The 17,106-nt window shown below is 41.4% G+C and overlaps 1 protein-coding gene across 2 annotated transcripts in view; it reads left to right on the top strand.

Moving 5' to 3' along the window:
* The window catches only part of AGBL1 (AGBL carboxypeptidase 1), an 840,069-nt gene that overhangs the window by 298,340 nt on the left and 524,623 nt on the right, over positions 1-17,106 (top strand). For both annotated transcript variants that reach the window (XM_058736653.1, XM_058736652.1), the window contains exon 18: positions 2,424-2,604. In XM_058736653.1, the coding sequence (XP_058592636.1) occupies positions 2,424-2,604 (181 nt within the window). The remainder of the gene's footprint in view (positions 1-2,423; positions 2,605-17,106) is intronic.

The raw sequence follows: 17,106 nt of genomic DNA, 5'->3' as shown, positions 1-17,106 counted from the left end.
TTTAATGCAAGAGGAAGAAGAAGATCAGGGAAATGAGACAAAGACTAAGACAGATTTGCCAAGTGAAACTGTCCCTTTCAGTCAGATTTCCAGAAAGATTTACCCCCTATTACCATTTACATCTCATGGGCCATGATTCTGTCACATGACCACCCTTCCCTACAAGAGGATCCAAAAGGTTTGGTGTTTGAATGTAGGCACATCCTTTCATTGAATCTAGGCACATCCTTTCACCCCCATAATTGGGTCTGGTAGTCAGAAAGAAGGGGAGAAAGGCTATGGGACAGACAACCAGCAGGTTGTGCCAGGTGTGTAGTATATGTATGCATATATATTATATATAAAAAAAATCACAAGCAAACATTTATACATTTATCACTAACTATTGATTCTTCAGTAGACCCCATCACTGACCATAGCATACCAATGAGACACTGACTCCATGGTTGAGAACTTCTGATCTACAGAATAAAGTCTAAATCCCTAAATATATTAGGAAGACCTTACTAGTTTGACCCCAGCCTACTTTTCTAAATCCATGTGTTACCATCCTCAATCCTTTGTTTCAGCCACTTGTTTCCTTTATTCTTAAATGTCCTAATTTTCGCTTTTCTGTGTTCTTTGCATGTATCTTTTTCTTTGCTTAGAAAATGCTTTCTTACCTTCTCTCCTGTAGGGTGATACTCATTCTGCAAGACTCAGCTCAAATAGCATCACAGCTCTGGAAACATCCTTCCCTCTCTGTCAGATCTGTTTTTGGTACCTTATGTACACTTTCATTAGCACACTTTACCATTCATTATTTGCCCGTGTTTGTCACTACTGGCAAAGGCTATGGCCTCTTATGTAGCAAGGGCTATTAAAACTTTTTATTATTTTTATTTATTAAATTTATTTTATTCAACTTTTTATATTCTGTGGCTCCTGTACTTCCCGGAATATGCTCAAGACACCTGCTTAGGGAAAAACAACCAAATATTATCCTCAATATATAAATGACCTTCAATGGGCTGACGTGACCTGCTCCCACCATAGTCGATAAAAGTGTACTGATCCCGGCTCCTCAAGCCTAGATCTCACTGGTTGTCAACAGATAGTGGTTTTTGTCTTAACTGATGATAATAGTAATACAATTCATGATTTCCTGTTCTTGAGCTCTGTTATTGGGTGTTATTCATTTTTGGCTTTCAAAGTACAGAATTGGAGACACAGTTTGTTCCCTCAAAAAGGCTACTTTTTTAAGGGTAGAAAAGCCATATTTAACTCAGTGATTTGAATGATATGGAAAGAAATGACTAGTTTAACTTTTAGACTGCTTAATAGCTGGGTATTTATACTTGGACAGTGCTTAGTTCTTGTCATCCAAGTGGGTTGAGAAGCAATCAGGAATTGGGTGAGGGTACAAAAGGAAAGGAGAGTCAGAAACATGCACATACATAAAATCGGACAAGGGGTTAGAGCAGATAGGGCGAATTTCTGGTATGATGCCACACTTTCTCCCCTCCTTCCCCAGTGGTGGACAGACACCATTAATCAATCAAAATACGCTTTTCATCTGAACCAAGATGTGGTCCCAGAATACACCTCAACATTACAATGGTCCAGATGTATTCTATCAACAAAGGAAGGAAGACAAACCCTTCTTTCTCTCATCAATGCATTCTCCATACAGTCTCTTCAGATCAATATGCTCCTTGTGATTGGGCAGAGAGTCTTTTCCTGTTCCCTTCTGAAAGGAAAGTATTGTAATTCCATGATTGAAATTCCAGGTGCTTCTTCTTGTTAAACCTTTCTCAAAGTTTGAGTTGAGTGTCTTACAGACATAAAGTTCCCAGCACAAGATCTATCTTTGAATCCCATTTCTACTGGGGAATGAGAGGGACCCTCGTACCCACAGACGCCGTAATTGAGGTGGAAGAAACTAACGTGTAGTGAATGGCGCGCGGTATTCCAAGTGCCATATTTACATCTTTCTGTTTTTATAACAACCACACAAGATCAGTATCATTGTCCCCATTTTACAGAAGAGAAGTTAAATTATTCACCCAAGGTCTTATAACTGATAAGTATGAAGATAAGATTTAATTTCAGATCTGCGACATCTGGCATCACGCTGTTGGATTCTAGAGAGTTAACTGTTCCTTTGGTGATCTTGATAAAATCTGCTTCTTGTGTTCTTTTCATGCCACTAAGTACTTGTGCTTTTGATAACAGCCTTGAGCTTTAACTTTGTATTTTCTTGAGTCTTGCAGACTAGAGAGATAGATGGAAAATGGATAAGTGTAGATCAGATATGTATGGGACACAATCAGCCTATTCTGGACTTCATGCCAGTCAGGTGTAATTCCAGCCCCTGGGAGATTATCTTGTTGGAAATAGAAAGCATACTTAGGTTTAACTTTTTTGTGTTCCTTTTTCGGCAGGGCAGCGTCCATGCCAGGTGATCACGGCCCGAGTGCACCCAGGAGAAAGCAATGCCAGCTGGGTGATGAAGGGGGCCTTGGAGTTCCTGGTCAGCAGTGACCCTGTGGCTACACTCCTGAGGGAAAACTTCATTTTCAAGGTCATCCCCATGCTCAATCCCGATGGTGTCATCAATGGCAAGTATGTCGCACCCACCTCAACTGGGTCCTCATGTATGTCACCATTGTAACACATTGTGTCTCTCAGTGGGTGTGATTGGAGAGGACATACTCTGGCAGGAATAAATTCTCTTGGGCTTCTGTTAGCTGGTACAAATAACAACGTACTCCCCACACATATTGATGTCCTATCGGTTTCCTTTGAATAGAAGGGCATAGACTAATAGGCACTTAATGCCAAAGGGGTCCTAAGAAATAATCTCGTCTAACAATCTTTTTTTTTTTTTTTAAAGGAGAAAATTAGTGTGCATGGTGATCAAGTGATTTGCCCAGGTCACATGGTAGAACAGTGGCAAAGTCAAAACTCAGATTCTGATTTCTTCACAGTTAAGACCAGTGCTTTCATTTATTTACTAATATTTACTACAGAGGAATCTTTATTGAGTTGTATTGTACTGGATTCTGCATACAGCTCCAGTAAGGGTGTCACCTTATCTGAATGGGATGATTGTGTGGTTGAAAGTAGCTGTATAAGCAGATGGAAGGAGTGGTGCTCCTCATGGCATTCCTGCATGCCTTCAGATCACGTTAACAGGAAAGATGAAGTCCAGTGTCTGATGAGGTCTTTTGGAAGGAGCAGCATTTTCAGAGTTTGTGAGCTAAAGCCCAGATACCAGAGCACGTCCCCAAGGTCCCACTGCCGGTGGATAGGGGCGGCAGGATTAACGTTCACAAATTCTCAACCCATGGGGAAAGAGACACAGACTCTTCCTGTGGTCACAGAGGATTCATTTTACTATAGGAATGGACATTGGTATTCTTCGAGAAAAACAGAACATAAGATAAATAGAAATTTAACTAAAAGGAAAATAATTGCAGAAGCTATAAATGAAAAAATAACTTATAATTTAAGTGTCAGTATTGGGGGTGCCTGGGTGGCTCAGTCGGCTGGGCATCTGACTTTTTATATCTGCTCAGGTCTTGATCTCAGTGTTGTGAATTTGAACCCCATGTTGGTCTCTGCGTTGGACGTGAAGCCTACTAAAAAAAAAATGTCAGTATTGAAGAAGCAAAGCAAAAGTTTAGAAAACTGAGAAAATAGAGCAATATTAAAAGGCAAAATGAGATAAAATGAGAATTATTAAAAATATATAAAAAAGAAAACAAAAATTTCAAAGAGATAAAGTTAAAATGGCTTCAACTAAGTAAAGAGACTGTTTTAAGAAAGATAAAATAGTAATTAATTTCTTTAAGAGAAAAAGTGAAATACATGTTAAACAGCTGAGAATAGACTCGCTTCAAAGGATAAGCACAAAAAAGAATACTGGTAAGTTAAAAAAATAGAAATAAAAAGATGATAAAATATAAAAAGAGGATCAGAATACATTCCAAATGATAAAATATGTTAAACTATGCCAAAATGCAAGCAAGTCAAAGCTACAGACTTTAAAAATAAAATTTTAATAGATACAAAAAAAAAAAAAAGGCAAAGAAGTTAAGTGATTCATTTGTTCATAGCAAGTTTCTTGGTTTTTTAGTTCCCAGACTCCTTAGCTTTTGGTGGAGGTTTTTGATGGGCTGAGAGCAGGGTCCTTCCTCTTTTCCTATGGTGACCAGTTGGCCTTCAAGTACATGTGAGGAGCAAGACACCAAGCCTTTCCAGTCAAGAGCATTAATTAGGCCTCTGGTAGCAATTAGCCTTCTTAGATCTCAAGCTGGACAAAACTCTAGAGCACTGTTCTCTTCTGGTCCAACAGAAGTCAGTGGGTTCCTGCCACGTGCTGCATTAGCCCCAGAGAACAGGTCTAGCACATTAATGAGTGACTCCTCCCTGTGTGAGGGGCCCAGGATTTCACTAGCAAGCTCACTCAGTCTAAACGGATGGAAAACAGCTATGCAAGCCATCTTGAGGGACGTGATCCCATTTCAGCACGTTCTCATCCAAGTTGGCTCTTTTCTGAAGTTTCTCTTTCCATTGAATTGTCTGGGGACTAGTAGAGAATGGAAAGAGTACTGGGTTTAGAGTTATAACCCCAGTTGGAATCTGGCTCTTCTCCTGACCTACTCGCTTTTGTCTTCTGTTGGAAGAATAAGGTAACATGCTCCCTGACGATCTGTCTGGGAAAATGTCTCATAAGCCTGAGACAGTATTCAAACTCAGGGATAAGTAATGTAGTTTCTTCCATTTCAACTGCTCACACCTCCAAATCAGGGGCTTGATCCAGGTCTTTGGTTGAAAGGTTAATGTGGTCTCAGTCACAGAGCATCCTCCTGGCCTGGACACATTTTTGTCTTGCAGCTGGTTGTTTTGGACTCCCTCATGGCAGGCCAACTACTTCTCAGTGACACCGCCATTCATCACCATTACCATTATTTATTATGACTAAAATTACCTTTTCTTTTAACGTAGCATCTTTTCATGATGGAGCTCAAGGCATGTCATAGATCACTTGGATCACTCCAACAATTTTGGCTGAAAGGGACTTGGAAATCATAGCATTATTCTACTGACAGGAAATCCACAGGTCATAGCACATCACTAGCAAAGACCTGAGACTGCAATGGAGGCATAACATCTCACAGTAAAAGCACTGAAAGGTCTCAGCTCATGAAGCCTTCTTAAAACCTACCAGACATGGTTCATTGAACTTCTACTTGAACTTCTTCTGTGATTGACATTCCATTTCAGGGCATGTCCGTTCTGCTGTGCATCACTAGGTGGTTTTGTGTTTTCCTGTGCTTTGATCTTTGCCATGTGAACCTCAGACACTTTATACAATATTACCTTGGGATACCCCATGGGTAATATTGAATCCCCCTTTTACATACCTTAACACCCCCATATGAAGTCCTCTCTGAGTTTAATGCAGTTCACCTAAAGGTTGCTTAGGTGATATTGTTTCTGATGTACCGATCTTCAACAGTTTTCTCGGGATGCGTTTTAACTAAAAGATTTCTTAAAGGTAACTGAACTGAACTGTGTGTGGTCTGAACAGCAAAGAAACCATCTTTGCATAAAGATTAGAGAGCCTAAATCCGAGTTTGGTACTTAACTTACTGCATTGTACTCTTCTTTCACAAATAATCATGGGCCCCCATGGAAAATGCAAGAATGTGTAGAAATAGAGTAGTTTCCTTTTGTGGCGATGGTAATGGAGCCTCTGAGGATGGCTGAGAGGTTTTGATAACAGTGGTCAGAGAGACAAAGCCCGGGTTTTCCAGCAAAAATACTGTGGGTCTTGCCAAGGCAAAGATCTCTTAGCAACGCATGTCTGTAACAGAAAAACAAAATACAAAGATGGTTTCCAAAAGAAACAATCTACCATCTTGCTGGCCTGGTTGATTATATAGAATTGGGCTGAGTTCTAAGTAATCCAGGAAGATCATTGACTCATCATTCTTTTCTACACGGGATAAAAGACCAGGGGGTCAACAAATCGGGTCAGGGCAGAAGTGATAATGGTGGCTTGATCAGAGTGTGACGTGGGGAAAGGAAGGTGATTGCTTAATAGGTTGGCATGGCATATAAGTGAGGGGTTGAAGAAATCTAGCATGGTTCCCAATTTTTGGACTTTTGTTGTTGGGTTGAATGTAGTGACAAAATAATTTTTATAAAGTCAACACACAGCCCGGCATTTTATTCACAGGAGAATCGGAGTATATTGATTCTTAGTATATATACAACTCTGCCAACTTGATTTTCTTCTTCAAGGCCATTGTGGAACAGAAACAAACAACAATAAAGAGCAGAGGGCATACTATGAGTAAACACACCAAGGTATTAAGAAGTAATAGCTGAATGCTCTGGGGGAAACAAATGAAACTATAAAAATCAGATAAAAAATCTTGACAATTTAAACTATCTGGGACCATTTAAAGTTAGTGCCAATATTCTTTTACTCCACTGTGGGTTGTAAAGGCTTTATTTTACTACAATAAGAGAACTCACAGATTTTACCTAAGGAAAAAAATCATTCAGACCTTTTATGGGCCAAGAAAGAACCTGTTCTTTTACATAGATTTCTTATGTAATTGTAAATATGACCCCAAAAAGCAGGTCTTCTTATCTAATTTCTAGATGTGAAAACTTGAGTACACAGGAGTGAAGTCTTGGGTGCAGTTTGAGGAGCTGGCTGGTGTTACAGAGACAGGACAAGAACTTCTGTCTGTCCCATACCACTTTTCTGTAGGGATTTAAGGCATTAGAATGAAAAAACAAAGAAAAACTTAAAATATTCTAGCTAGGAGGGTTCATGTATATTATTTGGTCCCAGTCCTTCAAATGTTAAGGAAACTGAAAGTAGAGGTAAAAAAAAAAAAAATGAGTTATCCCATATTAAAAAGCTAATCCAAGGCAGAAATGGCATGAGAAATTGTCTAGATAGCTGAAACACTGAGGTGTTTGTGTACATGTATGTATACAGACACCTGTGCCCAAGGTTATATGGCTAGCTTGTGGCACAGCTGGGCTTTGAACCCACTCTGTCTAGCTCCGTAGCCCATGTTCATTTTGGTCGACCAGCTCTTCCCAACCTTGGATGGAGAAGCAAGTATAGCCTCAGCCCTGCTGACTGTAATCATGTGGTCTCCGAAATTAGTCTTGTTGACTTGGACCTTCATATCCGGTGTGCTGGGGAAAAACCAAGACGCAGCCTTGCAGCTTTCTGTGATTTGGGCCCAGAATGAATGAACTGGCTCATCCTCAGTCTTCTTTCATGGGATCTGAATTTCCAGCCTGTCTTTGACCTTGACATTGCCTTGTCCTGCCAGCCTTCTCCATTGGAGAATATATCCTTTCTTGTTGCTACCAGCTTTTGGCGGTAGGCAACACCCAGCTAATTTTGAATACTTTTCGTCGTGGAGTTTCCATGCCCATTCTGTGGTATATTTTGATGCAGCTGACTATTCATGATCACAATGGACTGATAATTATCTCCACTGGGCTCACTTCAGCGTGGGCAGATCCATGTCTCTTTCCTCCTGTTGTGATATGCTCAGGCTCCCTCTAAGATGGCCTCAACTCTAACCTTTTAATGTATTTCAAATCTCTTCAATATAGTAACATTTAGTAGTGGTTAGTTCTCAGGCTTTGGGATCTCGCAAATCAGTTATATTTGAAAAAAATGGGCCATAGTAAGTATGTAATTTTATTATTTGCTTCCATTTACACGAGTAAGAATGGGAAATACTCACTGAATCCCAGACAACAGACTGGTGAGAAGTTCCACATCAGATACTGCTTGGGCTGACAACCCACCTGCACGCGATCATACAAGTAACCTGGGGGTTTGTCTGCTGGGTCTTGAGATCATGGCAGATTAATGCATACTTAGTATCTGTACTGTGATCCATGGTGCTACTGTCCATAAAAGTTCCCTGTGAGTATCAGCAATGTAATCATTGACTGGATTGGTTATTCCTATCGTCAAGCATCCTGAAAAGAAGCAGGTCATGGAACAATAAAAGATGTCTGGAAAATGGGCTTTTAAGGAGAAGAGATAATTCCTCTGAGCTTGAAATTGGAGAAACTGTGGTCTAACCAGAGGTCACAGAGGAAAAATGGCACTGCCATTTGGAGGAAGCCAGAAGAAGGAATCCCTTAAGTGGCTACTTGAGAATGAGAACACTTCTACCAATAATCAATTTTAAATATTCTATGAGTAGTTATCTTCTTCTTTTTAAAAAATTTTTAATGTTTATTTATTTTTGAGAGAGAGAGAGAGAGACAGAGCATGAATGGGGGAGGAGCAGAGAGAGAGAGGGAGACACAGAATCTGAAGCAGGCTCCAGGCTCTGATGAGCTGTTAGCACAGAGCCCGAGGTGGGTCTTGAACCCACAAACCATGAGATCATGACCTGAGCCAAAGTTGGACGCTTAACCAACTGAGCCACCCAGGCACCCCTGCAAGTAGTTATCTTCTGTTATATCATTTATTCTTTAGTAAAGTGTTAATATGGCTTTCTTCTTGTTTTAGCCATGCTATTGAGATTGAGAGAAAGTATCTATGCCCAAGACTGGTGAACGGGATGAAAGGCAGTCATACTTGGAGAACTTCCTAAGGGAACAGTAGATAATAAATACAATAGATATGTTTTCAGGGTTATGCTCAGAAAAACTGGGACATCAAAAAATAAAATAGCTTTATTGTTCTCTCATTATGAAAATGGTCCATGGTACAGCCAAGATATTAGATGTTTCAAAAGATGAGATTTGGTTCAAAACAGATGGCAGAAGTCTAAAATTTCAAAAAGGGATACAAAAGAAGCCAAGAGATTAATAACTGCAGGATAAGGGACCACCTGCAAGGGGGTGGGAGCAGGGGGAAGAGGTGGAGTGACCGGAACCCAGCGGCTGGAGGGCTCTACGAGGCTGGTGTTTGGAACTCTGAGAAGGGGTCTGACCTGGCAAGGGCTTCAGTGGCCCAGAAGGGACAGCAGAGAGGGTGGAAGAGGGTAGAGTGACCTGTGTCTGAATGCCAAGGGGACGTATCTGCCCACCGCTGTCACCTGCAAGAGGACAGTGATGCTGGTACCTTCCAGCCTGGGATGCAGAGCTTGAACCAGCTGCCTGCTGCTGCTGTAGTCTTATTAACTGAAACTGGAAAGCAGGGGCAGGGGGTATCCTTTTCTTCTTCTCCCTGCCTTCCTCTCTCCCTGGAGTACCTCCTGTTGGCAGAACAGGAGGCCAACTGGCAAGGGAGTCTGAGCATTGTAATTTGCACTTTAGCTGCAGTGTGACAGGGCAGAGTGACAGAGAGCTCAGATGGTTGGTGAAAAGCAAGAAAGGGGACACCTGGGTGGCTCAGTTGGTTGAGCGTCCCGCTTTGGCTCAGGTCATGATCTCACACTTTGTGGGTTTGAGCCCTGTGTTGGGCACTGTGCTGTCATTGAAGAACCCACTTCAGATCCTCTGTCTCCCTTTCTGCCCCTCACCTGTGTTCTCTCCCTCTCCCTCTCCGTCTCCGTCTCCCTCTCCCTCTCCCTCTCCCTCTCCCTCTCCCTCTCCCTCTCCCTCTCCCTCTCCCTCTCACTCTCCCTCTCCCTCTCCCCCCTCCCCCCTCCCCCCTCCCCCTCCCCCTCTCCCTCTTCCTCCCCCTCTCCCTCCCCCTCTCCCTCTCCCCCTCCCTCCCTCCCTCCCTCTCAAAAATAAACATTAAAAAAAGTTGAGAGTGCCACCTCGCCTTTAAAAAAAAAAGAAAGAAAACAAGCAAGCACAAAGCATCCATTAGCTGAGTTCTAGACATGGACCAGCATCGGGCTCATTCCTGTATACATGTGACTTCTTTGTTTTCAAAAAGTAGAATGGTTTCTTTTATGGTTTCTGATGCCAGAAAAAGAAATGATGCATCATTATTGTAGAAAATTCCAGTGTTGAGAAGAAGCTGAAAGAAGAAATTAAAAAGCACCCAAATTCAAGGCTATTGCATTGCATTACTTCAAGGAACATTGTTCACATGATCATCTCTGATAATTACATAGCATTTCTGGAATTTTCCAACATGGGGCGCTTCCCAAATCAGGCTGCCCAGACATCAACGCTATTGTCAACTTGGAGAAGATTCATTAGCTGTTTGTAACTTGATAGCTTCAGGTATATCAACTATCTCTTTTTAATTATATATAATTATATATTATATATTATATATGCCTAATAACACACACACACACACACACACACACATATAAACTTAAGTAAAATCATATATTTTATAATATAGTTTATAAGCTAAAAACATCTTGCTATGGAAAAAAATAAAAGCAGCATTATTAGATTTTTTTAAAAAAAATTTAAATGTTTATTTATTTTTGAGAGACAGAGACAGAGTGTGAGCAAGGGAGAGGCAAAGAGAGAGGGAGACAGAGAATCTGAAGAAGGCTTCAGGTTCCGAGCTTTCAGCACAAAGCCCGACATGGGGCTCGAACTCACAGACCAGTAGCGAGTTCATGACCTAAGCGAAAGTCAGGCACTTAACCAACTGAGCCACCCAGGAGCTCTGGGTGTTATTAGTTTTTAAACTAGCAATGTCATAGTATTGATGAGCTTTTAATGAATTTAAACAATTCTCCATTATAAATAATAGGGGAATATTTTTGTTAATCTCTTGGTGAATTTCTCTGGCTATTTCCTTATGATAAGTTCTCAAAGCAGTCTGTTGAGTTGAATGTTATGCATATTTCATATTTGATACATATTACCGCCAGATTATTTAGAAAATGTGCAAATATATATCCCCACCACTGGTGGGTGAAAGTACCTGTCCCCATACCATTGTCAACACTGCATTTTATCAATCTTTTTAATTTTTTGCCAATCTTATAGGAGAAAAGTATGATTTTAATTTTGATTTTTTATACTTATGAAACAAATCTTACTCCCATTTTGTAGATGAAAAAACCCACAGAAGCTAAAGATTGCATGGCATGCACAAGGTCAACCACATAACTGATGTTTCAGAGTCAGGGGTTAAACTCTGATGGGCCTGGTTGCAAAGTTCATCTTCTTTTCACTTGGCTGTGAGCTCCACTTATTACAAGGCTTCCAGGCAGTTATTTTGGTGACTCTCTTCTTGAATGTTTTTAGCACAGAGTCTGGGAAGTGGTTAGTGCCTAATAGATATGTGTTAAGTCTAATCCTGGGTGCACCTGACCTTTTAAAGTATTTTAAGGTGTAGACCTCCACATAGATAATTCTAGACCAGAGCAAGGATTATAAAAGGCTTTAAGCCAATTCTGTTAGAAATTAACTGTTGGATCCATATTTAGTTAAATATTAGCACTTAAGTATTGGTATCCCACCAATAATGTTTTATTATGTTTTATTAAGGGATAATTTGTATTCTACCCATGTGAAGGGTGGTTCTTGTTGAACCTGTGGGCATTGTAATTACTTGGTCTTCTCTTTTTCCTCTCTGTCTCAGTCATCATCTACCGTCTTGGACAAACAGCTGAGGACACATCAGGGCCCTGGTGTATTGTCTTGGCAGGTCTCCGACAGGTTAGGGTTTAATAAGTATGGGTCCTCTGGATCCTTCCAAGCTGGCAGGATTTATGCTCTCAGAGCCCCTGTTGGGTCCTGTGGGTCTTCTGTGGACCCACTGTCCATGTTTGGCTTCTGAAGCACCGATTTTCAGTGTGTTTATGGGTGTGAGCTCTGTAGTATTTCCTGCAAAGCAAAGGCAGTAGACCAGGGATCCTCTGTAGAGCGTAGAAAGAGGGACAGGAAAAAGCAAGAGGGACCAGTAAAGGCAGAGGGAGACTAACTGTCACATGGGCACCCTCTCAGTAGGTCTCCATTTTCCTCAGCAAGGCACTGTGTCCCCCTCTCTGAAGGCTTAGATGACCACAAGCTGGAGAGCCTATCAGGAGAAAATTCTCCATGCTGTGTGGCTTCTGGGATGCTGAGTGATGGAATCCATGTGGGATGCACCAATGATACTGATGGTCATGACGAAATGCCATGAAATGATGTGAGAGCAATACTCCCCTTTAAAACACTTATTCCAGAGTTTCAGCTCCAAGTTCTTCCTCCAGCGAGGCCAGGGGAATCCAAAGTTCCTGCTGTGGAATCTCCCTGTGGAATGTTTGTGAGCCAGAGATCATATTTCTTAGCAAGTAAAGCTTAGCCTAGAGCAGTCAGCCATTCTCTTACCTTGGGGCTCAATGGCCCTTCCTGGGAGCTACAAGGAACATAAAGTTGAAGTCATGTACTTTTAAAATTTAGACTACTTTTGCCAGTTTTTACTGTTTGGAACAGATCAGAGTTATCAGTGGATGGATATTTTTGTTCTATTTGTTTTTAGGACAAATAAAATATTTGGGACATGGAACAGAGGTTGGCTATTTGGATGGCAAGGTCAGTCTGGATCTGATTCTACTCTGTTTGTGTGTCTCCGTGTTAAGGATCTTTGGGGAGACATGGGCAAAGGGTATTTAATCTCTTTCTCTTTGCTTTACTTGCCTTCCTTATATTTGAAAATGGGGGGAAATGTTACTGCGATCCAGAAGGGATTATTTGCTCTGAGGAACTATAATTTTCTACGTTTACCTCTTGCCTTCACTGGAAAAAAAGGTCTCAGTCCATTTCAGATGCTAAGATATTCTCGTACATACAGAAAGGGAACATTTATAGGAATATTTTAATCTCACAAATTGTTTTTTACAACTTTATAAAGTGAAAGGCAGATACACACTTAATTTTTTTTGAAAGATGCAGAAGTAACTTTCTTTTTTCCCCTTGAATTCTTGCCTTCCAAATGTCTGTCAGTAATTCTGAAATCATGGTCTACAGGGATTTTGTGGAACATCCAAGATTTTCCTATGATGTGGAAGGAAGTAGAGGGATCCATGAAGAAAATGGTATTTAGCATGGCTGTCCAAACCTCTGTATGTGCCTTGTAGCAACAGTGTGGGCTAAGACAACATCGAGGGTCCTGGTTCTAGGGAGAAATGTGGCATACTCAATCTTGCAGATGAACGTATTCATACAGATCAAAATAAAAATTATTTGCTCTGGGAACTCTTAAGGTCCTGCTGCTAAGTCATTTGCATAGTTTTAAATGATGCATAGTCCTAGGGGCAAGGAGTTGTGGGAGAGTTTCCCAGGGGCCTCCTTGCTCACACCCATTTTTAAGTACAGAGAAGGAGTCAGGAGCTTGAGTACTCCATTTGCCTTGCTCAGACATCGCAGTTCTGAACAAATATTACTATTTATTATTCCTAAATTTAGGGTTATTAATTATATCAGCATAAACCTAATTTATGCCATCATAAACAGCAATAATAAATGCTGCCAAATGCTAATACCCAGCTCTTGCCAACTGTGCCTGTAGTTGATGGGTTTCCACCCCCCCCCCCCCCCCCCACTTCCCAGAAGCATTAAATTAAAAATGATTCAATGTTGCAGAATCATTGATCAAGTTCGGGCTGAGGCTCTTGGGGAAATGTGCTTGTTTGTTAAATGCTTTGCTCCCTCATTGGCTGGGCAGCTTCTCATCTCTGTATCCTGCTGCTTCTCCTTTCCTGCCCGGAGGAGGAAGAAGTGGCAGAAGGGATGTAGGCAGGGAGGGAGGTAGATGAAACCCTATTCTTCCTTCTCAATTTCCCTTTCAGACATCTCTTTTCTCACCATCCCCTTGCCTAACACTTTCTTTCAACCTACACTTAGAAGTCTTTATAAAGCAAACCCTTGGGTATAATATGGATGTGTTATTTCTCAATTCCCATTGCATCTACCATGTATTTAGTGATGTATGTTGCATGGCTCCCTGAAATATATGAGAGTCTATATCTGAAGAATGGGAAGCACAGCCCTAAGAAGCCATGCCAATACTGAGGGTGCTTTTTCTTTTGCCATTTACTCTCGGGGCGCTCTGCTTTCACCGGGGAAGAGGGAGAGCCTGTCCCCTTGTTATCAGAGTCATAATAGATCTCACTGCCTTTCGCAAAGGAAATAGTTTGTGCTTTTCCTTATTTTGATGACTTTTTTTTTTTTTTTTTTTTTTTTCATCTGGGATGATTGTGACTGTGATTCCATATAAGGAATCCCCACTGGGCAATCAGAAGGCACAGGCTCTGGTCAAAATTAGTTTCTTTTCAGCCATGTGGCTTTGGACAAATCACTTAACCTCTCCACTCCTGTTTCTTCAACTTATTAAGAGGCTACTAAGCCCAGCCATGGCACCTCACCTGATTAGTGTCATGATCAAATACTGTAGTACTTTCAAACTGTTAAGCACTGTCTGAAAGTATAAAAGTAAAGAGTCCTCTGATTGTGTCCTAATGCTTGAATTTCAATGGTGGGCCATGCAAAGCTCTTCTCAATAGTGGAGACAAGCAAGCTTAATGATCTCATAGCTTTCATCTCTCAGTTCTTCAAAGAGATCCAAGGTAAGGTTGCAGTGAGATAGAAACACTGTAGAGGGAGGGACAAGGTCCAAGGTGAAAAAAGTGAAAGAGACTCCTTCATTTTATATATAATGTAATTATGTAATTTTATATATCATAATATATAGTATATCGAATATTTCCATATATAATATACACATATATTTTACCATGTAATATATATTAAATTATATATGTGTACACACACACAAAACTAAAACTTTGCTTGTCCTTGTAATTTTTAAAATTATGGAGAGGATGTAGGATTGAGTAAATTGTATAAAATATATAGCAGTAGAGAAAGCTTAGAACTGGAAGAATTCAGCCAATGCCTTTTTCCCTCCTCATTCCTACTCTTAAAATAGATTTAGTTTTCCCATTGGAATGGACAAAAGCCTGGCTTCTTGCCTTTTAGAAGTCAGGACCATCTCCCATAGCGTTTCAGGGTGTTTGTCACGAGCAGTGTCCGTGGTTGGGGGGACCGGTCTTAGCCTGGGGACTGCCTCCCCTGTGTACCCAGCCTGAGTATCACAGCCCTATGGTCCACCCCTCCCTGGGAGCACCACCCCCTCCCTATTCCCAGGAAAGTGCACCCCATCAGGAACCAGAAGGAATTGCACCTGTCAGGCTGGCACTGAGGATTTGCCTGGGGCCTTATGTTCTCCCGTTTTGGGCCCTTGGGCTGGAGGCCAGAATTTACAAACAGGAAAGTCAAAGGTAGCATATGAGCCTTGCTAATGTGAAGCCACCCTCCCTGGCCTGACTTCCAGGTTGTCTTTTCCTTGGTTATTTATCTCTCTGAGCCACCTAGCCCTTTTGAATTATTAGCCTTATTCCTTCATTGCCCTGCTTCCTTCTTGCAAATATGCTCCTATACATCTTCACTCCGCAGGAAACACTTTCTTTTCTATTTACAGCTTCTCCCTGCTCCCTACCCCTCCCCCTGGCCCAATAACGGCCAAGGAGATAAATAAGAAACATAACTCTTTTTGGCTATTATTTTTTTTGTACTCTGCACAGTAATATATATAATAACAAGAAAACAAATCTTATTACTAAAGTAATTACAATAAATACAGAATAACTGAGTGGAGCCTAAGGAAGGGGGGATGTCAGGGGAGTGATTGCAACAGGATTTTAAAAATTTAATTTACTAGTGCCAGTCTCACCGCTCTGTTGATGCTTCCCTTAGGAGGCTGTGTCTAATTAGAGAGGGTTGTTACTGCTTTTTGAATACACCCACCCCTAGCTGACTTACACCTTGGGTCTTTAAAGGGGAATTCTGGCCTGAGGAATCCCTTGAGAACTTTCCTTGGTAGCAGCCCTATGTTGGGAACAGCAGCATTTATTACGTTAAGTTGTATTATCATCAAAGCTTGGGAATTGCAAAGAATTCCTTGGCATGCTTCCCTCTGACTGTAGACAATCTTCCCCGTAACCACCCAAACAGATGGGTATTCCTCCTGACACCTGTGACTCTGAGTAGAGGTGGTGGGGCACCCCTCAGTGAGACCTGCTGGAGCTGACCAAGTCTCCGAGTTAAAATCTTTCTCTCGGAGGCCAATCTAGTTTTATCTGAGAGCAGTTTGTGCCCATTTGTTCTTGCATGGTCTGCAGTAGAAACAGGGGACTGTCATTTTTCTTCATTAAGTAGGACTATCATCCTGTTGATGAGAGCCATCTTTCCAAGTCCTTTTGAGAAACTCCTGAGTTCACTTCTCCTCTCAAACCTAAATCCTATATGGTGTGCATTTAGTCTCAACACATCATATTTTTTAACTATGATATAATTGCCACTGTGTGGTTTCCAAGTTACTCTTGTGTGAGGAGGGCAGATTGGGCAAGGGTATGACACCTTAACCACACTTCTCAGCACCATGTCAACCCAACTGCAGCCCCAGACACACTTTTTTTTTAAGTTTATTTATTTCAAGGAGGGGGGAGGGACAGAGAGAGAGGGAGACAAAGAATCCCAAGCAAGATCCATTTGTCAGCATAGAGTCTGGCGTGGGGCTCGATCTCATGAATTGTAAGATCATGACCTGAGTTGACTGAAACCAAGAGTTGGTTGCTTAACTGACTGAGCTACCCAGGTGTCCCTTCCAACACTTTTTTTTTTAAGTTTATTTATTTATTTTGAGAGAGAAAGAGAAAGAGAGAGAGCGGGCAGAGAGAGAGAATCCCAAGCAGGATCTGCACTATCAGCACAGAGAGTAATACAGAGCTCAACCCCACAAACTGTGAGATCATGGCCTGAGCTGAAATCAGGAGTCTGACACTTAACCAGTTGAGCTACCCAGCCGCACCCCACCCCCCTCCGTCCCCAACCAAATGCACTTTCCAATTCATCACGTGGGCATGTGCTTCACAAACTTATTCTGGCTGTTCGGTCTTAGTCATCTTCACACTTGAAATCTGGGACAAATGCACAGTTTCAACAGATGTCCCTCAGCCTCCTCTCCCAGCCGTCACTGTCACCACCGTCTCCACAATCACAACCAATATCAATGAAATGAAAATGGCCAATATTGCTTGAGCATTTAACATGTGCTTGAAAAGGCTAAACATTTTATACACATTACCTCTTAATCCTCACAGCAGCTCTCTATGATACATACTAATATGATTTTACTCATGAGGA

This window comes from Neofelis nebulosa, chromosome 7, assembly GCF_028018385.1.
Source record: "Neofelis nebulosa isolate mNeoNeb1 chromosome 7, mNeoNeb1.pri, whole genome shotgun sequence".
NCBI classification, from domain to species: domain Eukaryota; kingdom Metazoa; phylum Chordata; class Mammalia; order Carnivora; family Felidae; genus Neofelis; species Neofelis nebulosa.
The sequence above is the reverse complement of the archived record's forward strand: the minus strand, read 5'-3'. Positions and strand labels throughout refer to the sequence as shown.